The following is a 22,652-nucleotide window of genomic DNA, read 5'->3' on the forward strand; positions in this document are numbered from 1 at the left end:
CCGCTAGATTTTATTTCCATCCCATTTTTATTTAATGCCCAGGTTGTGGCATCTTCCCTGAAGCAAGAGGCTCTTTACCTTTTCTGCCAGCGATATCCCTTAGCTAACACCACCTCTCAGAGCATGCCCGTTTGTCCTCTTCTTCAGCAGGGTCTAGTAACAAACTCTGCTTTGTCTTCAAGCAGCTAGGTTGTTAGAAATCCTAGTCAGGCAGAATTTGGGGCTTCAAAATGTATTGTCAACTTTTCCTTTATCCATGTGTCCTTTTAAATGTAGAGTAACTGTTATTCCATACTATTTGAACATGTTTTTAATTTTTTTGATAAGTTCTTATGTGTCATGTAATTTGGCCTTGGATGAAAAAGATTTTCTTTCTGAATTTCATATGGTTCACTTAACTGTGGTCAAATATGAATAATATAAATTGCCATTGTATTACTGATAATCTGACTGAATCATGCTGGCCAGTTATAATGGGACCTGCAGGGCCACACAGTCACTAACCTCGTGGGAGTACAGGACACCAGAAACATGTTCACCCCTGTCTTTTACTTTTTCTCCTGACCAAAGTAAATGCAGAAGAAGCCAACAGCATCCCATTCACGGATAAGAAAAATCAAGCCAATGGGAAGAGTCAGCCTACCTTGGGCCTTAGAATTAATTAATAAGGGAGTTTGAGCTAGAATTCAGCCTTCCTGAATTCAGAGTCCTAGACATTGTCAATTCCTGATGAAAATGCCATTCAGGTGACATTAGGTAGAAAGCAAGAATACATATGAATGTATGCAGTAGAATTGGGGGCAAGCATTAGGTACTGATCAAAGGCTATGACAAGGCAAAGGTGGTGCTTGTTCCTTGCATTGCTGCAGACATACCAAAGAACAGTTTGACAAACTGAGGGGATGGTAGGCCTGATGGCTGTGGCCAGTAAATTCTTACAGGGGTGGGGGTACCAGACCACTTAGTTAGGGCACGAAGGGGAATCACCTATAATGCATATCAAATCTATTCAGTATAGATACTAAGCATAGCATTTAAATGGATTTTTCACTGTAAACAATGCTTTTAATTTGGTCTTTAATCATTAAAGAGATTTCATTTGGAGGCAGATTTCTAACATCCATCCTGCAGAAAATGCCATGGATGCTGGGGCTAGAAATAAGAACAAAGAAAAGAAAGATGGGAGAAAAATGTCATGGGATGGCTTCTAATTTCCAAGCAGTGGGGACTTATAGGCCTTTGTAAGGGAAGGGACCTCCTTCTTTGCTCCCGTCTCACCACAGCTTCTTTGAGACCAGCTGGGTCCCATCATGCCGCTGGCTGCTGAGAATAGCTAGTTCTCCTCTGAAGGCCTTCTTCTCCTTTGTGTTTTCTCTCCCAGAATCCCGCCGCATCCTGCTTCCTGTGGTTCTCCATCACATTCACCTTCACCTGAGGCAGCAGAAAGAGCTGCTCATCTGCTCAGGAATTCTTGGCAGCATTTTCTCCATTGTCAAGACCAGCTCTCTGGTAGAGGTCCCACACCCACTCCGCCTGGCTCCACTCTGCTCTAGTCTTGTGTTACCGTAGCCAGTGGCAGACCAACAAAGGTCACTTTGTTTGCCTCTCAGTCAGAGGTGCTCTCATCAGTGACAGAAAGATGCCCAAGTGAAGGGAGGCCTGTGTGTTCCCAGGAGGCTTCTCCCTACAACCCATTCTTGCTATTTTTAAAAAGTTGCACTGCCTTGAATCTACCCAAAAATATGGTTATCTGTGTTATCAGAAAGCCCAATACTTGCCATGCTCAGTTTCTATGGAAAAGTATTAGTTCTAGTTTCCCGGGGTTGTTCTTAGGATGCTACGCAGGAACACAGGGAAGCACATCCCAGGCTGAGAGACAGCTTGCTCATGCAGACTTTCCTGTCAGCTTCCTGGCAGCTTGATTCCACCCATATGGCATTCCTATACTGTGCCAGATGAGGTCAGGATACACAAGAAGGAAGTGTTACCCATAAGCTCTGAGCCTTGTGGCATGATAGAATTATACTTTAGAGGTCAGGTTTCATCGAATAATACTTCTGCCTATTTTCTTTCCTCTTTTTCTCTTTAAATGAAATCTTGTGGGAGGGGGGAGATTGAGATTGGGAAGTAATGAAGGAAAAACAAACATCAGGCATAGATGAGGTTAGAAATTTTAATGACATTTATTTTATACATTTATAATAACAGTATAAATGCTTATTTCTTGGAAACTATAGGAATGAATAAAGAAAGAAATTAAAAACATGGATTTTTTTATTATGCCATTTTATCAAGTTAGAGTTTCTACACTATAAATTTCAAGTGGCTATCCATGTGGAGCAGGAAAGGCATCTGAAAGAAAGAATATGTTTGGTTTGAGCAGGGAGAGAGACCCAGCAGGGCACTCTGGAGTCTAGACTTAAATGCCATCTGGTAACAGGGACCCAGCTTGGCAGAGGGGCTATGAGAATGGTGGTGGCTCTATTGTTTAGTCTTGATTCCAGGCAACACTTAGCAGGTCTCAGAGAAGCCACACCAAGCACATAAGTCTACTAGTAGCTTAAGGTCATATCTGATGGAATGGGAAGCTTATTGCTAAAGGAGAGAGATTGGAGCCAAAAAAGAAAAAGAAAGAGGAGAACAGGAACCACTAAAACCTGAGGGAGATGGGTTTTGTTTTATATATGGGGCTAGAGAGTCAGATGTAAATAGTTATTTACAGTCACAAATAAGAGCATTATGATCATTTTGACAGGAAAGACAACTTGGCTCTAAGAGTTGCTTGGGTTCTTCATGTGGAATAGGTCAGAGTATAATTATATCAGATGGATAAACAAAGATGAAATTTAAGTTCTGTAAGAGCAGAAAGATCATCTCTCTTATTTGCCTTTATATGTTCAGGCTCACAAACAGTGATTGGTACATGGAAAACAGTTAATGGATGATATTTTGATGAATGGATGGTGGATGGACATTAAAACCAATACTAATATAAAGATCTTGGAGAAGGCTCAATGGAAATCTTTTATGAGATCATTAAAATCAAGCTATAGAATTCAGGATGAATGTGAGAGATCTATAGAGGGAGATCACTGACTATTCCAGAATTCAGAGCCTGGTATCTAGGAAGCAGCCTATAGTGAGTATACATGCATCATTGTTTTTGTGAGGCTGTCAGAGAAAGAAGCACTGAGAACCAGAGTTTTCAGGTGAACCAGGGAATACAGGCAAGAGAGCTGAGGAGCCAGGAGTAGAACCTGGGCTACATGGGCAACAGAGCTGGCAAAGACTGGGAGCACTCCAGAAGAGAGACCCTGAGGAGAGAACAGCATCCTCAGAAAAATGAGTTACCTCTGTGTGCACTACCACCAGTGAAGGTGCTGCCTCCAGAGCCTGTGTTATGGATACTTTATCATTTCTTAGTTTCATCATTTCTCAAAGTGTTAATCACAGTGTCAAAATCAAAGAAAACATTTAACTTAAAACTTTTGTATCTTCCTTGTATATCAAAATTAATGTATCTGCCTGAGATTCAGGACTGTGTATGGCACTGGGTCAAAAGGGACCCAGCCACTGTGCCTGGGCAGCAGTCACAGATGTGCCTCACATCCTCACAGAGCCTTTGTCCAGAGTCCTTTGATTCGCATGTTGGTGAGGCTGAGAACTTGGTGTTGAAAATCCAGTCAAAAGAGCACTCCTCATGTGGCTGACTTAGTGCTGCCAGCTGCACGCCAGCCTGACCTGGTGCTAACAGTGTGCTCTCTCGCTGCTCACTGCAGGAGGCAGATGTCATGGAAGAGATAGAGATGATGGTGGAGAGCCTCCTGGACGTGCTCTTGCAGACTCTGCTCACCATCATGAGCAAATCGCACGCTCAGGAGGCGGTAAGAGGGCAGCGGTGCCCGCAGTGCACAGCCGAGATCACTGTTAGTAACTAACAATCAAGTTTTCTTGCCTTCTTTTCTAACCTGGGGCTCCTCCATGTCACCCCCCACCATCTCACCACCCCACCACCTTCACCCCAGTCTCCCCTCCTGCACGGTTGTCAGCATGTTGCCCTCTTCCCTTTCCTGACCTGACTGCTTTCCACTCTGAAAGTTCTAGGTTTGCATTCCCAGGAATCTACTTTAGGGCAGGTTTAAAAGATGTGTCTGATTCTGTTTTCCTGTGTGCTGTATCAGTTAGCCTTTGCCGTAGCCACATCATTGTCTATGATGTGGAAGGATGTAATAAGATGTAGTAAGAGGGCCAAGTGTTGGGGGGAAAAAAAAAAAAGGACAAAAGGACTCTTCCTTCTAGGAGCCTGCTTTAAGTGCCTTACCAGTATTGGTTCATTTAGCAATTCCAGTGGAGGGATGCATTTTATGTAGATAGCAGTATAATTTATTGAGTACTTCTTTATGTACTGAATTTTGTATTTTAGTGTTTTATATACATTAATTCATCTGACCCTCACAAGAAAGGAAATTATGGTGTGTTCTAATTTGTCAGATAAAATTGAGGTTCAGTTACATGTATATATTTTGCATCTATATGAAGATGCTTCAAAAAGTTCATGAAAAATGGAAATAAAAGATACCTTTATTTCAGTGCATAAAAGTGTTGAAATCCAGGCATGCAAGGAGTCTTCAGAAAGTTCATGGAAAATGCATACTACCAAAAAAACTATGCATACATTACAAAAAGTTTGCACTAAAATAAATTTATCTTTTAATTTCATTTTTTCATAAACCTTGAAGTATTCTCATATAAGTATAATAATTTCAGAGATACAGAAAGACTAAAAAACCTAAAATCCCATTAACTTAAGGACTTTTGAAAATTGTTCAAATGAAGTGTTTTTTTACTCCTACCTTCTGAGGAGGCCAGTGATTGGCTTCTCCATTCTAAAAATGGCCATAAGATGGTCTTTGTAGTCCCTCAAGCAGGCTTTTCTTCCATGTATCCTATTGGAACTCAAAAAGATGATAAAAACTCATATCCATCTTTAAATTTTAACTTGTTTTAAAGGCAATAGCTTGACCCCTGAAAAAGGTCAGTTTGAACTCCTGTGCCTTTCAGGCAGTCAGGCTGAACTAGGTTCCATTTGCCTGGTCCAGTGACTGTGCAAACCCTGTGAAGTCTCCAAGGAGGACCTTGTAGAAGGGCTGCCCTATCCCAGCAAAATGGACAGGTTCCAAATTCTGTCCAGAGAAGGCTAAGTTTTCTGTTCCAAGTAGCCCCTAGCAAGGGTGGGAACATTTTTCTGCCAAGGGCGCCATTTGACTATTTAGAATATCACTCATGAACCATAGAAAATTATCACCTTAAAAACTAAGCTGCTGGGGCTAGCACTGTGGCATAGAAGGTTAAGCCTCCGTCTGCAGTGCCAGCGTCCCATATGGGTGCCAGTTTGAGTCCCAGCTGCATCATTTCCAATCGAGCTCCCTGCTAATGTACCTGGGAAAGCAGCGGAAAATGGACCAAGTTCTTGGGCCCCTGCACTCCTGTGGGAGACCTTGATGAAGCTCCGGGCTCCTGGCTTCAGCCTGGCCCAGCCCTGGCTATTGTGGCCATTTGTTGAGTGAACCAGTAGATGGAAGACCTCTCTCTGTTTCTCCTTGTATTTCTGCCTCTCAAGTAAATAAATCTAAAAACAAACAGACAAAAAGCTAAACTTACCTGCTATAGATTTATTGAAATTCGAGTCCTGCCTGCCATTGCCTTGGTCAGGGCCAGACCAAATGATTTTACAGGCTTTACGTGGCCTATGGACCAGAGACGTTCCCCACTCCCACTATGGCAACCAAACAAAGGATGATTTAACCAAAACTTTCCCTAGGAAAGAGTGAGAATATATATGTCACTTTGTAGCACTACTTTGATGGATATTAAGATTTTTCAGTAGCCTCATGCTGCAGAGGCCTTAGCAAAACTCTCAAGTAATTTCTGGCTTCCCTTAGCAGAAAAGAAAGCTCATTTTCAGGGCCAGAGTTGTCAGCTTCCATGATCATTGGGGCCATCTCAGACCCTCCCTACTTTCCTTGCCCTCTGTGGATTGGGGAAACATAACACTTGTGTCTGACTGTGCTAAGTGTTTTTGTTTTTGTTTTAAATTGGTCTCCAGGGTGAGTATGTGTCCTGCCTTCTCTCACTACTCCGCCAGATGTGTGACACCCATTACCAGCATCTCCTGGACAATTTCCAGAGCAAAGATGAACTCAAGGTAGGCAGAACGCTGAACTTTAACCAAAGAAAGGAAATATATAGCCAACACCACTTAGGAACTTTTCCCCGTCAAGGGAACAAGTGCTAAATGACCAGCGGTGCCAATTGTATTGGTTTCATCAGTCCCACTTTACAGCTGAGTATGTGGCCTCCAGGTAGTCAGACCCGCTGTACTTGGCAAGTTTTCCCTGACTGATAGCATTCCTGTGACCATGTATTAGAGGCTTCTCTGGACCACATTGGTTGTCAGCAAACCAAGCACTCCTCCCTTCCTCAGCAACTTGTTAGTCACCCTTATACAAGTCTTTTGCCCCATCAAAACCAAGCTTCGCTGCTTAAATAACTGATGAAAATCATGGTGAGAACTTTTATTCATTTAAATGTATTTCTGGAAGATATCTGTAGAGAGCAAAACTGTACACTGTCCATTGGCTACCAGACCATGGATCTGGAGCACTGAGGGACAGAGAGTGCAGAGAATTGGGCCTAGATTCCAGACAACAGGCGAACACTGCCCAAGCTGAAAATGGCATCAGCTGCTGACAAACTCCTGGGATTTCTGTCTTTGCATTATAGCATGCTACTGAGTTCATCCCCAGGAAAATGGGCTGTTGCAGACCTTGTCTATGCCCTGTCTTTAATCAAAGATAAGTCACTTGTATTTCATAGTAGTAGGTTCTACTGCTTTTCTTTTGTGTGATCTTTATTAATCATAGTATGTCAGTTAATAAATGTCAACTTTAACTTCCTGTTTCCTGATCTTGCTCCCCTTGCACAGACATGGGTCTCTGCAGATTGGTATCATTAAGTCACTATATTTAAACCAGTCTTTCTTATTTATGAATCTTGGCAGCCCTTGAAGTGAGCCAGAAGTCAGCCAGAGCCCACATACAGGTCAGGTGATACTTGAGCTGGGCCACAAAACCCAAGTCAAATTCAGACTTGACTGTTCTAGATCCTTTTCTTCCTATGTCTGTTACACTAACTGATTCTCAATTAGGCTGGCATCATTTTCTAACTTTTTAATTAAATGGTTATTTTTGTCATAGTAATAGATGGACCTAATTTTAAAAACCAAAGCATGCTACAAAGCTTACAACATAAGGCAGTGATTCCCTGGCTCACCCTGACTCATGCCCAGTCCCTGTATCCTAAAGTTATCCACTTTCAAGTCTTGCTTCTTTTTTTAATAAGTCTATATTTTTATATTTTCTTTCTCCTTTCTTTAAGATTCTATTTATTTATTTATTTGAAAAGCAGAGTTACAGAGAGAGAGAAAGAGAAGAGAGAGGGGGAGAGGGAGAGAGATCTATCTTCCATCCTACTGGTTCACTCCCCAAAGGGCCACAACAGCCAGAGCTGGTCCAGGCTGAAGCCAGGAGCTTCTTCTGGGTCTCCTACATGGGTGCAGGAGCCCAAGCACTTGGGCCATATTCTGCTGCTTCCCCAGGCACATTAGCAGGGAACTGTATCAGAAATAGAGCAGCTGGAACTCAAACCGACAGCCATTTGAGATGCCAGCACACAGGCGGTGGCTTTACCTGCCATGCCATAATGCCAGCTCCATCTCACACTTCTTTTGGAAACTTCTACTGCTAGTTTGTGGGTATTAAGTTTTAGTTATTACTACTTTCTTCTTACCAAAGAAAATCAGGATGATTCTCCTGAATTATTCCTCTCTCACATAAAAACTTTTCTTCCCACTCTTTCATTGTACTTTCTATGCGTTTTTACTGAAATGGTTAGTCAGCTTTTCCTTATTATGGCAAGGTAAGTACAGTGGTGAGCTAAGAGCTGATTACATGATTACATTTTCTTCTTTACATAATTTTTTATTTTTATAAATTAGTTACCACTTTTCTTGTTTTTGCTGTATTTTAGCTTTCAATCTGGCTAAGATTTTCCACTGACATTACCATCTTTCTAATATACCTCTTCTAACTTTCTGTGTCTTTAAATCTAAAGTGTGTATCTTGTAGACACAATCGGGTAATATTTTCTTTTTTAATCCAGGCTGTGCCTTTTGATTGGAATGTATCCATTTACATTTACTGTAATTACTGATATTCTAGATAGTTTTGCTATTTGTTTTTTTTTTCATTTTCAATTCTCTTTATATATAGAAGAACAATTTAGTATAAAGATTTCAACAGTTTGCACCCACATAGAAACACAAAGTGAAACATACTGTTTGAGTACTAGTTATAGCATTAAATCACAATGTACAGCACATTAAGGACAGAGATCCCACATGAGGAGCAACTGCACAGTGGTTCCTGTTGTTGACCCAACAAATTGACACTCTAGTTTATGGCGCCAGTAACCACCCTAAGCTGTCATCATGAGTTGCCAAGGCTATGGAAGCCTTCCAAGTTTGCCGACTCTGATCATATTTAGACAAGGTCATAAAAGACAGGGAGAGGATAGTAACCAATGATCCTAAGAGTGGCATTAACCAGGTCTGAACAATTATACAGCGTTAAGTGGGGAAGAGGATCATCAGTACACACAGGTTGGGAGTAGGGCCATTGGTGGTAGAGTAGAGGTTATGATTACAAAGGAATGAGGCCCAAGTGTGCTAGACAGGGTCTAGAACAAAGGACAGAGTCATTATTAGAGGAGCTAAGAAAGGTGCTGTCTAAGCTACAATTAAGTTTTCTGATTGAGAGGCAAATAGAACCTGACAGAAGGGTCTTGATAATAATCTGTTGGGCTTTAGGCCTTGTAAGTTAAGAGGCCCAGACCTATCTATCTCTTCACATGGGGCACATCCTAAGGGAGGTGTGACCCTCCTAGGGGAAGGCACTCTGTTGATTTTCATTACTTGGCTGGCCTGGGAGGAGAGCTGGCCAGGTCAAGGCAGGGGGCATCTCTAACAAGAAATTTACAGTTCTGCCTGCAATGTTGCTGACCCTACGTGGCCATCCCCTCAGCTGCAGTGGTCACTTTGGAAGTTGGGCTGAGTGAAGGGCTTTTCAGCTTAGAGCCAATAAGATCTGTGGCTCTGACCTGGGCATCCTTCGACTCCAGGGCAGGTCCATTTCCAGTGATCCAACTCTTGGCAGAGCTGCCAGGGCTCTTCACAATCTGACTTCTGCTGAAGCCCAGGCTTACCACATTGAAAGCCACTGCAGTGGACTGGCCTGTTGGGTCTCCTTGAGGGCAGATCACTGTACAGATCAGCCATTAATAGGCCTGCCACCCATTGCTGCAGAAGCCTAGCTTTCTTTTCCTCCTGGTTTGTGTTAAAGCAGACCAGAGAATGCCAAGTCAAGGGAGTGCCCGTTTCCCATCTCTAATCTTCGGTGGCCTGAACTACAAGTCTATAGTCACAGGCATGTTCTGTAGTAGTTTTTCTAAGGTAGACAATGCCCATGAGGAAAATTATATTCTCACTTTAAAACTTTCTTTCCCTTTGGTCTGAAAGGGAGGTTTTTTCTACTTACTGTATACTTCGCTGATGGCAAAGTAAATTTAGCTATGAGATTATTATTTAAGTTCTTATTTTGGCTATGCTATTACAGAAAAATGTTAGCCATCTCTTTTATAAGGTCTAAAGATTAAATTGTGCATCCTACAAATTCCTTCATGATAGAATTAGTTTCCTACCTTGAAGAGAATAGAGAAATGAAAGAACAAGTTGGGCTTAGAATAGAGAAATGAGGGAGCAAGTCCTAGATCGCTTGCTGACAATAGCAATATTACATGAGTACTTAGCAAACCGTTTCAACCATTAGATAACAACTTAAGAAAACATTTACCAGAAGGTCCAATGCCTTCTATAAATTTTAAGAATCATGTATTTGAAAACACCTCTTAAATATCTAACATGCTGTAGTTTGTTTAACCAGTAAACTTAAGCACAACCATATAAAATGTTTTTAGTTTCTTTCTACCAACAAGTTTAAAACATATGATACACAGATTCGGGTCACACAAATTAAAATGTATCTTTGATTGATTTTAGCAGCTTAAATTTATGGACAATCTTATCTATAAGCCATTTAAAATAAAACTCTTAATAAAATTTCCCCATGTGGACATACAATATGTACACACATATAACATAGCATAATAGACCAATATAGCAATTTTAATAATAGCTTTTAAAATCTTTAACTCTTTTTGTAGATTGCCAATTGATTTGAATTGCTTTTTGTTTTTAGTAACCTCAGTTAACCATACTTTCTCTCAGTTGGTACTGTTAATACATTATTGGCTTCATCTGTTTACAGAGCCATCCCAAAGTACTGAATACAATAGAAGTGGCTGGAAAAAGTCCATAGCAACCTATAGGAGGACAGCTAAACACAGAACCAACAACGCTTTAGTTTTATGAGCAGCAAATCATATATAACTATGGATGACAAAAGACTTTAAGTCGCCATGTTTAAAATTATAAACTCATCAACCAACAGGAGGCACTTGCTTACTTCACAGTATTTTTGAAAGCACCTGTAGGATTTTACAAGTATTTAACCCTTTAGGCCTCTGGGGCTTTCTCATTAAGATAACTATCATGTCTAGTAACACAAAATCATTAGACTTTTAATTCTCAAACATTTGTATTAATAGCATTTTCCATTATAGAAACTTAAAGTTTGGTACCACATCACATCTTGACAGTACTTCTAATATAATCCAAATAGCCTGATTAGTTGGTGTCTGTATAAGATGAGAGACATAGGTCCTTCGATTTTTTCAGTTGGGCCCAAACTGGAAAAAACCAAAGTCCAAGATTTACTGGAAATTTTAGAGTCCAGATCGTTTGAAACTTTGATTTTTTGAAGGCCTGTCAAGAATGCCAAGAAGGCTCAAAATCCAAAATATCTGGTTGAAATAAGATTCCTTAAAATCATGACATAACATAGACCAAATTTGATCATTGTTACAAGGTGATTATTCAAATATTTAAAAATAAGCACATATTTAAATAACCCATAGCTCTTAATAAAAATTCAGCTGTCTTTGAACGATTAGAATTGAACAGACATCAAGAGAACATAATAGATTACTTTAACACATTGCTTTAACAGAGCATCAGAGTTTAATTCTATGTCAAAGAGAAATTGAGCTTCCTGTGATCTTTTGCTGTGAGGTTTCCTTCCTTTACCTTCTTTCATATTGGTGACCATGTTTCTGTGTTTCTGTGTGTAACACATCTTTAAGCATCTTTTGCAGGCCTGGACGAGTGGCGACAAATTCTTTCAATTTCTGTTTGCTATGAAAAGTCTTAATTTCACCTTCATTCACAAATGAGAGCTTTGCAGGATATAATATTCTGGGCTGGCAGTTTTTCTCTCTTAGTACCTGGGCTATGTCTCGCCATTCCCTTCTAGCTTGTAGGGTTTCTGATGAGAAGTCTGCTGTGAGTCTAATTGGAGATCCTCTAAGAGTAATCTGACGTTTCTCTCTTGCATCTTTTAGAATCTTTTCTTTATGTTTCACTGTGGTGAGTTTGATTACAACGTGTTGTGGTGAGGATCTCTTTTGGTCATGTTTATTAGGGGTTCTATAAGCTTCCTGTACTAAGATGCCTCTGTCCTTCTCCAAACCTGGGAAATTTTCTGCTAGTATCTCACTGAAAATGCCTTCTAATCCTTTCTCCCTCTCTATGCCTTCAGGAACTCCTAGAACCCGAATGTTAGGTTTTTTAATAGTATCCTGTAGATTCCCGACAATATTTTTTAGATTTCTAATTTCTTCTTCTTTTCTTTGGTTTGCCTGTTTCCTTTCCTGTTCTCTGTCTTCTAATTTCGATATTCTCTCTTCTGCTTCACCCATTCTGTTTTTAAGGCTCTCTAATGTGTTTGTCATTTGATCTATTGAATTCTTCATTTCATTATGATTTCTCATCACTATCACAGTTTCTTGTTCTACTAGTTGTTTCATTTCATTTTGATTCCTCCTTAATATTTCATTTTCACGAGAGAGATTTTCTATCTTGTCCATTAAGGATTTCTGTAGTTCAAGAATTTGTTTTTGAGAACTTCTTAATGTTCTTATCAATTTTTTGAGATCCGCTTCTTGCATTTCTTCTCTCTCATCGTCTTCATAATCTTGAATTGGGGTGTCTTTTTCATTTGGGGGCGTCATAGTGTCTTCCTTGTTCTTGTTACCTCGGTTTCTGCGTTTGTTTGGCATTGTGGAGATATTCTTGATTTCTTCACTGTGGTGTTTTTTCTTGTTGCACTATGTCTCTATATTAAGTGGACTGTCTGCTTTCAGTGGAGCCTTAGAGGCTTGAGATGAGTGTGGACTGAGAGCTGTGTTTGGTTCCTCAGGGTTGACGGTGTGTCAAGATGACACTCCCAGGTTAGGCGTGGTAAATCTCTCTTTCTTTCTTTCTTTCTTTTTTTTTTTTTTTTTGATTCAAAAGGGACGTAATTCCGCACAGCTGAACGTAATTGGAGGTAGTTAGCAGGTGAATGATATACCCACAGGAGCCAGAGATCGGAAGCTCTTTCCCAAGGACCACACAGGGAATCTCTGCTGCCCTCAGTGTGGGCTCCAATTCTCCTGCAGTCTCCCACTGGGTTGCCAAGTTAGATGCTAATCTCCTGTTACTTTACCCCTCCACCCAGAGTCAGGTTTTTCTGCTAGGCTCAGGGCCGGTGCAGACCTGAGGTCACCCTGCTTATGACGTATGTCCAAAATGGCGCCTGCTCTTTGTCTTGCAAGCCTTTGAGAGGTGAGCGGAGAGAGAAACTCGTGTCCGTAACAGTCACCTCTCTCTCTTCTAGTTAGCCTGGTGAACTTTTCCCCACGGAGTTTCAAGCCTCGTTCCCTCTAGTCTCCTCTTTCCGCTTGCCCGCTGGTGTCTCGGGCTATGGAGGTTCGGCTCACCTCGCGTTCCAGCGCTGGTGTGTTGAGTCTGCCGCTGGTGTCCCAAACTTGGGCTCCCACGCTCTCCATGCAGGTCCACTGTGAATCACTAGTTCCGGAAGAGTTTCCTCTGCTGTTTCTTCCCCTACTCTTCCTTGACCCTGCAGTATCTCCACTTTTATTAACCTGTGTCTTGCCGAACTATCAATGTGCTCCCTTCCTATTCCGCCATCTTGCTGCTCTCCCTGCTATTTGTTTTATATAGGCTTTATGTTACATTTGTTTCTGTATTCCTGTTACTCATTACTGCTTTCGTTTTTGTGTGTATGTGTTTTTAGCATACCATTTTTATTTTCTTATTGTGTGTATGTTTAAGTATAGTTTTTTAAGTTATTTTCTTTTTTGTAATTTTTTATTTGAAAGGCCACAATGGCCAGGGATGAGCTGAGCCAAAACTAGGAGCCAGGAGCTTCTTCCAGGTTTTTCACATGGGTGCAGGGTCCTGAGCACTTGGGCCATCCTCCACTACTTTCCCAGGTGCATTAGCAGGGAGCTGGATCAGAAGTGCAGCAGCTGGGATACATACCAGCACCCATATGGGATGCCGACATCACAGGTGGTGGCTTAACCTGCTATACCACAATGCCAGCCCCAAAATTACTTTCTTAGTCACTGCCCTAGGGATTACAATTAACTCCTTAACTTAAAACAGTCTAGTTTGAATTAATATCAGTCTAATTCTAATAGCTTATAAAAACTTGGCTCCAATATTATTCAGTTCTTTCCTCCACTCCTTTGTACTACTCTTGTCATACATATTGCATCTTTTTATTATTTCATTATCACATCTTCCTGTATTCTTCATGTGGATCCAAGTTATTGTCTAATATCCTTTTATTTTAGTCTGAGAGTTTTCCTGTAGTGGCTCTTATTGTGAGGAAGGTCTTACAAGTAGCAAATTCTATCAGCTTCATTTCTTCATTTTTCTTCACTTTTTATTGATGTCTTACTGGATATAGGATTCCTGTTTGATATTTTTTCTTTAAGTATGTTGAATATGTCTGCCTTCTGTGTTCAGTGTATCTGAGGATCATTTGTTAGGGTGAGTCATTTTTCTTTTCTTTCTCTCAAGATTCTCTTTGTGTCTGACAGTTTGACACTGATGTCTTTATACATGAGTCTCTTTGATTTTTATCCCATTTGGAGTTCACTGAACCTCTTAGATATATACATTAACATTTTTCATCAAACTTAAGAAGGTTTAGGCCATTATTTCTCAAGTATTATTTCTTCCCTTTTCTCTCATCTCTTTTAGGCATTCCCATTAAGTGTGTATTTGTGCCCTTAATGAAGTCCCACAAACCTCTGAGGCTTTATTCATTTTTATTCATTACTTTATTTCTGTTCCTCTGAATAGTTGATTTTAATTAACCTATCTTCAAATTTACTGATTTTTTTTATTCTGCCAGCTTAAATCTGTTTCTGAGCTCCTTTAGTGAGTTTTGTTTTCAGTTATTGTACTTTTCAGTTCCAGAATTTCTAATTGATGCTTTTTAATTTAAAATATTAGTTTTATTTTAAAGGCAGAGACAGAGACATACAAAAATCCTCCATCTGCTGATTCACTCCCTAAATGCCCACAACAGCCAATGTTGGGCCAAACTGAAGGCAGAAGCCCAAAATTTAATCCGAGTCTCCTGTGTGGGTGGCAGGGACCCAAGTACCTGAGCCATCACCTGCTGCCTCCCAGAGTGCACATTAGCGGGAAGCCAGAACAGAGACAGAGGAGCCACTGCTCAAACCAGATGCTTACCATTATGGGTTACAGACATCCCAAGTGACAGCTTAACCACTAATTCTCTATTTGATGCCAAACTCTATTTGATGCTTTTTAAATAATTCTTATGTTATTGATGTTTTATGTTTGGTGAGACATTATTCTTAGGCTTTCCTTTCATTCTTTAGGCATTATTGCCTTTTGTTCTTTGAGCATATTTATAATAGCTGATTTAAAGTTATTTTCTAGGATGTCCAAACTTTGAGCTACCTTAGAAAACTTCTCTTGATTCTTCTTGTTCCTATGTAATAGCATTCATGCTTTGCTGATTATTTTTATATCATAACTTTTTATTGAAAACTGGACATTTGAAATAATATGGCAACTAAAGAAATCATTCTGCCCTGACATCCCAGGATTTATTGATGTTGTTTTTTACTGCTTTTGTAGTTGATGATGCTTATTTATTTAGTGACTTTCTAGGACCAAGTCTTTAATATCTGTATTCTTTGTAATGTGCAGCCACTGAAGTCTCCATTCAGTTAGATTAATGATCAACTAGTAACTATATAGAGATTTTCCTAAATTCTATGATCAGTAAGTCTCTATCCTTTGCTAAAGGGCTGTATTGTGCGTGGTAGCTGACTTTTGGTCCTCTAGCAGTTTATAGCTCTGCCTAAACCTTCACTTTCTGCTTGCACAGAGCCTCAATTTCATCCAGAAGCAAGAGATTAGGGCTTCTCAAATCTTTTGTACGAATATGCAAAGCACTGTACACATGTATTACCTTGTAAATTCCCAAAAGTATGTCAGAGCTTTGCAAAGCCCCCTATAGATATCTCATTCCTTAGTTTTTTAAAAAATTTTTGACCATTCTCTTGTTTCCTCCAACTAATATGGCTACCCTCCACAGCTAGATTTTTTTTTTTTACTTTACAGATAGAGTTAGACAGTGAGAGAGAGAGAAAGGTCTTCCTTCCATTGGTTCACCCCCCAAATGGCCACCACGGCTGGCACAGCGCCAGTCCGCAGCCAGGAGCCAGGTGCTTCTTCCGGGTCTCCCATGCGGGTGCAGGCGCCCAAGCACTTGGGCCATCCTCCACTGCCTTCCCGGGCCACAGCAGAGAGCTGAACTGGAAGAGGAGCAGCCGGGACTAGAACCCAGCACCCATATGGAATGCCGGCGCTGTAGGCTGAGGATTAACCAAGTGAGCCACGGCGCCAGCCCCCACAGCTGGAATTTTAAATTCTATGGCTAATTTTTTCCTCAATAAATGCCCTGGGAGTAGACCTTTCCTTACTAAGTGATCTCTGAATTTGATTAAATAAGGGTAAGCCCAAAGAATTAAAACTCTTTCAAGGAACTACCAGGCAGGTCAAATAATAGAAATTCTCCTGGAATGGAGTTTTTTAGGAGTTCCAAGACCATTCTGTCCCTACCCGAGACTACCAAACTGTTGATTTTTAAGACTGCCATGGTTCCATAGCTGCTTGTTTTCAAAGCTGCCATGGAGTCAGGGAGATGGAGTGGAAATAGGACAAGTTAAAAATGTAACTTAAAGTTAAAAATGTTCACTGTTCTCACTGAGATTCATCCATTTTTCTGGAATAAACACTCCTCAAATTGTTGCAAGCCTTTGATTTACCAGTCTTAGCTTTTCCATTGCATTCATAAAGGAGTATATTTCTAGAGGTTTTTATTCTGCCATTCCTAATATACTCCTCCTATCACCATATTCTTAAAGTACAAAAAAGCATTTTCTTACAATTAAGTGCTCAGGAGTTGTGTCCTAGAGAATGAGGCCCTTGGACTTAGATACTGGTTCTATTGGGCCCTTGTCTTCCCTGTGCTTTGGACTTTGAACACTTGGGTCTAGAGTGATATAGAGCTGCCTCTGTTCTGCCCAATTTGAGTCGGCTCCCGTCTGCCTGTGAGAGTGCCAGTAACTCACTCTCTTGTAGTCCCCTAAGAGAAGCAACTCACAGGGAGAACCAGAATCTAGCCCCATGGTCCCATCCAATTTCATGGTCTATAAGACCAGGAGGGAGCCTGTTCAGGAAATGCATGCTGTGGTGGTGGTATCTCATGTCAACTTTTTCTCTGCAATCAGGAATTTCTGCTGAAGATTTTCTGTGTATTCCGGAACTTGATGAAGATGAGTGTGTTCCCTCGGGACTGGATGGTGATGAGACTGCTCACAAGCAAGTGAGAAAGGGCCCTGTACCGAGAGCTGTTCTCAGACTAAGGAGAGTGTGTAGATAAGAATGAGGGGGAGTGCAAGAGAGAGATCAGGGCCAAAGCCTTGGGAAGAGAGAGGAGTAAACAAATGTTTGGAAAGCATAAACATAAGGACTTGGACGTTGACAAGGACAGGAAAAGAATGTCTCAAAGATAATTCAGAAATGGAATCTAAGAGCCTGTAGATGAGAATAGAAAAGGAATTGTAAAGGATGTAAAATATAACACCTCAAAAAAAAAAGGGTTCCTCCTTAGGAAAGCCTGCTCTGGCCATTGACCTCCGTGGTTCTGTAGCTAGTATAGGCAATGGCCCAGGCCCTCCTCTTGATTTGAGTTGTGTTATCTGCCAGACAGTGCTTACCTCCCACAGCTAGTGATAATTACCTACTTGAAACCTGGCTGAAAGGCTCCTACCACTTCTGACTTATAGACACAAAATTTACTCTAAGACTGACCCACTTTGCTTGCCCCATTCATATTTCTACCGTGCACTTCCTATTCTCAAACCAAACAAGAGATACATGAGATAAGGGGCTGGCTCCTTTGGTCTCCCTCTACTTAGAAGAAGACTTCCTGGCATGTACTCAATAATCTGATGCCTCTTCCTGCTGATCTGCCTTTTATGTTGGTATTACACAGAATGCAGTAAAATTATTTATGTTAGCTATATGAGGGTATTTCAAAAAGTACATGGAAAAGTGGGATTTAAAATGAGTTTAAGAAATAAAGTATGAGTTTATTTTAGTGCAAAAAAATATAATCTATGCCTAGCTTTTCCCATATTTTAGAAAAAAAAGTGCCAAAATAAACTCATACTTTTAATTTTATTTTTTTTTCATGAAAAATTTGAAGTACTTTTGTATTAGCAAAGTACCAGCATAATCTTTCCACTTTGTACTTTTTATAGGACTCTAATTTTCCCCCAAATTATAAATATTTAGTATAGAATAGAAAAATGGTTACAAACAACATTCCATAGATATTTCCTCCAACTGATAATTCTTCATCTGAGTGCCTCCTATTTCTGTTGGCTCAACTTCACATTCCTCAGTCTATCCTGCAGGAGCAGCCTTTTCTTTCAAGGCTATTGGACTGATTTATATGATGTGTTGTTTTTGCCTTGTCTGTGTTTTCCACAAAAGTCCATGTGGTCACTAGTAGACGTAAGTGTCTTTAACAGGCAGTCAAGGCTCTCTGTAATTAAACTGTCACCTATCTCTCCCACTTTACTTCACTTCAACCCATGCCTCTCAGCTCCAGCAAGGCAATCTCCCATTGTCTCTTATCTGTGCCCAGACTTAGATGGATATAAGAATCTAGACCAAGGGCTGAAACCAAATGACTCATAGATGAGAGCATGAGCAAATGACAAAAGCAAAAGTATAATATAAATATAAACTCCAATTATTAATTAAAATTTTTAAAAATATGTCCTAAGTTCTAAAAAGTTATTATAATATATATTGATTACCCAAAGATCCAAAAAAAATACTGAAATCACTCTAAACTGGAAGACTCTTAACCATAAAACCCTAACCCCCTTCCTTTCATAGTCAGTGAAACTAAGGCTCAAAGAAAAGTATCATGGCCATGTAATAGCAGAGCTGGGTCCAGAACTCACAGATGTCCTGTACCATCCTGCCAGCTAAGGTCATTTCTCCAAGACTGGTTTCTGTGGAGTTTATATTCTCTTTCCTTTATAGTAACATATTACATGAGAATAAGTTATACTTAAGAAGTTTGCACACAGGCCATAGACAACTGATGCTAAGCTGTCAGACGCCATTGTTAGTCTTTTAATTCACCAATGCCTTGTTTCCTTGCTGCAGTATTATAGTCACTACTGTCCAGTACCTGTCCTCTGCACTGCACAAGAATTTCACAGAGACAGACTTTGACTTCAAGGTAGGAATTCCTTAAATCCATCACTATCTTTGCAATAACCACAAAAAGCAAATAATCAAGATCCCTGGTTTTTACACTATTTTAAAATTCATAGAATTAATACAGCTTCCAAGGCAGTTGATAATAAGAGTATGATCTGGGAGCCTCCCAGATGCAGATGTTGTGGGCCAGACACTCTTCAGTTATGCTTTCTAGTTAAGTCAACACTATTGACTTCAAAAGGAGTCAAGAAAGGAAAAAGAAAAGAATTTCTGTGTGCAAGGATATATTAAAATGAAAAAATATACCAAAATCTTAAGATTATAAAATGAATTCTATACTAAATACATGTATTTAGTAACTTTCCCTGCATGTAACTCAGGCTGTCCTGTTTCTTTTGTCTCTGTCTCCCTAGGTGTGGAATTCTTATTTTAGCCTGGCAGTTCTGTTCATAAATCAGCCAAGCCTTCAGCTAGAAATCATTACTTCAGCCAAGAGGAAGAAGATTCTAGATAAGTAAGACAGATGTCTCCTATTCACCGTTCACTGCCCTACCACTCACCCTGGCAGGACTGTTTCCATGAGAGGGTTCCTTCAGAAGTCCACAAGATTCTCACCTGCGTAGTTTCCCAAGGGGCCATGTGTGAGAGTTTATTCAAGAGCCAAATGGCTTAACATTTTGAGAAGCATTTAAACAAGCAGTGCTGAAGTACTGGCCTCCTCAGGTTTGCAGCCCTGTCTTTCTAAACCTTCTTCCACTAACAGTTGGCTCCTGTGTTACTGTTCCCAGGTATGGGGACATGCGTGTGATGATGGCTTATGAACTGTTCAGCATGTGGCAGAATTTGGGTAGGTCTTTTCTTCCTGTTCCTCTCTTCCACATATTGCATTGCCAAATAAAAAGTAACAAGACTAGTAGCATCCCCCCAGGCTTTTTGAGTGTTAATCCAGACCCGAGGAATCCGTATATATCTTTAACATAACACCTCAGATGGATGGTGTAGCACATGCACATAAAGCTCTTAGCAGGAGAATTTGGCTAAGAAATAAGACCCCAGTAACACATATGCACAATCCCTTTTTTTGTAAACTAAAGTCCAAGAGGAAAAAAAGGAGATGAGCACTCTAATGCTTTTTTCTGGCTTGAGCCCATACCCGTAAGATCCTCTCCGTTCGTCATGTCCCAGTCTGGGTGTTACAGGCTCAAAACCATAGATTTTTAGAGATGCCCAGGACACAAAGAAGGACAGTTATGAGTCTACTTCTTCGATTTCTGGTGCCCAGCACCAACTGAATGAAGGAATAGATAAGTGAATTTTAGCCTCTGAGTGAGATTGATTTTGGCCTCCTTTCTTTCCACAGCTTCTTCCATATCCACTTCTTTGAATCTAAGTTGGTCAGATTGTTGTTTTGGGTAGAATCCTGGGGTGCCCTGGTGACTGGCTGTGATACTGTAGGATTCTGAGTGACCTAAAGGATGCTATAGAAGCTGATGTTACTATTTCAAGTGAAGTCTGCTTTTAGCTAAGTTCATGGTTCTGAAGCCAAAAGAATATAGTCATAAAATTTTACAGTCCTCTGTTAACCATCTCTGCCACTAACTTAGAGGCAGAAAGCAAGATGCTCCTGCCATTACTAAGGCTGGATGTGTTACCCAAAGCAGATCTTCCAGCTTCAGGACTCTTATTCCTTGCATCCAGCATAGTTTGGATATACATTTTAACTCTCAAGTTGATTCTGAAATTATCAGAATATGACACTGGCAGCTATACCAAGATCTGCTAGATCTGGCCTAAGAAAGCCATTCTTGTCACATTACTTTTGGTATAAATTACATTATCCTGTCTCTAGTTTTATTTGGCTGCAGCAGTCATTGCAAAGCCCTCTTTCTTAAGTCTCTGAAGACTGAAAACAGAGTACTGAGGATGGTTCATTCTTTTTCGCCATTGCAACAAAGAGTCTGTCCTATGGTCCCAAGAAGTGGCCCTAGCTTCTGGAAACACTCCCCAAGTGGCAGACCAGTCAGAGGAAAACCTTAATTACTCACTTCCCATGGAAACACCTCATTAAGGAAGTTAAGGAGTGAGCTGGTCTGATCTGAGTCGGTGTAGAACGATCATCAGGAATACTGTGTGAAGACGGGATGAGGATGGGCAAAGAGGCTGTTGTCTCTAAACCAGCACATCAGGGTATAGGGCTCTGCAGGCAGCCCCAGCTAACTCAGAAAAGACCTCTTTGGCATTCAGTGAAGACGCTCATAGACTTCACCTCTGGTAGCTGGATGCACTGTCGTTTAAGTGATATCCTCGTTACTTAAATGTGTCTGGGCTAGAGGCAGAAACCCCAGTGGAAGTGAATGGTATTTAAGGACAAATACATGATTTTCCTTACTAAACACTGTGAGTAGACCATCTGAACCTACCACAAGTTACTCCAAAATCACATTCTGTCTGTAATAGCAAACTGTGTTTCTTGACCTCAGGGAGATTTTAGGGTACTTTGTAGAACCTCCCAGGAAATTCTTCAAGAAAACAGTTTTATGCTTTTTTAAAGATTTGTTTTAACTGGACTGGACTAATTTTATCCGTGAGCTCTATAAAACTGAGAAGGGGAAAGATTTTAAAAACTTTAAGCAAAAGCTTACTTTTCTCTCTGAATCTCCCAGTACAGATCATAGTATATACATCCCACTTGGGAAGCTTCTATGGAAGCAGCAACGCAGTCATAAACAAGTATCTGTTGGGTTTTGTTGTTCAGGTGAACATAAGATCCACTTTATTCCGGGAATGATTGGTCCTTTCCTGGGTGTGACACTGGTTCCCCAACCAGAAGTGCGGAATATTATGATTCCCATCTTTCATGACATGATGGACTGGGAACAGAGGAAAAATGGCAACTTCAAACAGGTAAGACAAAAGTTGGCGTTGTCCAAGATGCTGTCCTCTATGTGAACACCTTCTGCTTAGGCAGGTGGTCAAATGGCCAAGCATGGTTCCAGTGGTTTTTCCCTTACTTGCTGGCCAGAATTAATTTGTAGATTTTCTTCATAATGTTGAATACCAGAGGAGTCAGAGGAAAGGGATGAGCACCACCATGTAAAAGGAACTTTCTCATCAAGGAGAAAATGACTGAAACTAACCACATTTCGTTCAGGAGAGAGCTCTGGGAACATGCTGTCCTCTTCTGCTTCATGATCTAGGCATTTCTAGGGCTGGAGCCCACACCAGATGACTTTTCATGACTCAGGGTAGCCCAGAATGTCAGAGACTGTGCAGAGGGATGGGTCCAGGAGATGTAAGAACCTTGACATCTGACTAAGAATCTTCAGGCTGTCCCTCTGGTGCAGCTCTTCTGCCACCACTAAGGCAGCTACAGGACATAATACTAAGATCAGTAGGAGGTAGTAGTAGGGAAGCCAATTTTAGCTAATTAAATAAACAACTTGCTAGCAGCAGAAACTGTCTACTGTGAGCTGACCTGCTTTGAAAGATGGGGAGTTCCTCTTTTTGGTGGTGGTCCTGAAACAGAAGTTTCTAGAAATTCTCCAAGGGAAACTTCTGCATTGGGTTGGGAATTGTGCCAGTTCCCCACTAAGATCCTTCCTGACCCTGTGATTCTGGAATAAACCAGTGATCTCAAAACAGGTGACTGTAATAATGAGGAAAAGAACAATAATTTTAACTATTTATTTATTTACTTTAAAGCTTACATGGAGTAAAA

At 40.6% G+C, this 22,652-nt stretch overlaps 1 protein-coding gene across 1 annotated transcript in view; it reads left to right on the plus strand.

The window, feature by feature from the left end:
* Positions 1-22,652, plus strand: part of DOCK3 (dedicator of cytokinesis 3) — a 455,873-nt gene that overhangs the window by 381,754 nt on the left and 51,467 nt on the right. Inside the window, exons 25-32 of the mRNA XM_062199955.1 lie at positions 1,382-1,509; positions 3,780-3,926; positions 6,107-6,205; positions 16,921-17,015; positions 18,878-18,953; positions 19,348-19,448; positions 19,723-19,781; positions 21,690-21,838. Of these exons, the coding sequence (XP_062055939.1) occupies positions 1,382-1,509; positions 3,780-3,926; positions 6,107-6,205; positions 16,921-17,015; positions 18,878-18,953; positions 19,348-19,448; positions 19,723-19,781; positions 21,690-21,838 (854 nt within the window). The remainder of the gene's footprint in view (positions 1-1,381; positions 1,510-3,779; positions 3,927-6,106; positions 6,206-16,920; positions 17,016-18,877; positions 18,954-19,347; positions 19,449-19,722; positions 19,782-21,689; positions 21,839-22,652) is intronic.

This window comes from Lepus europaeus, chromosome 9, assembly GCF_033115175.1.
Source record: "Lepus europaeus isolate LE1 chromosome 9, mLepTim1.pri, whole genome shotgun sequence".
Taxonomy (NCBI): domain Eukaryota; kingdom Metazoa; phylum Chordata; class Mammalia; order Lagomorpha; family Leporidae; genus Lepus; species Lepus europaeus.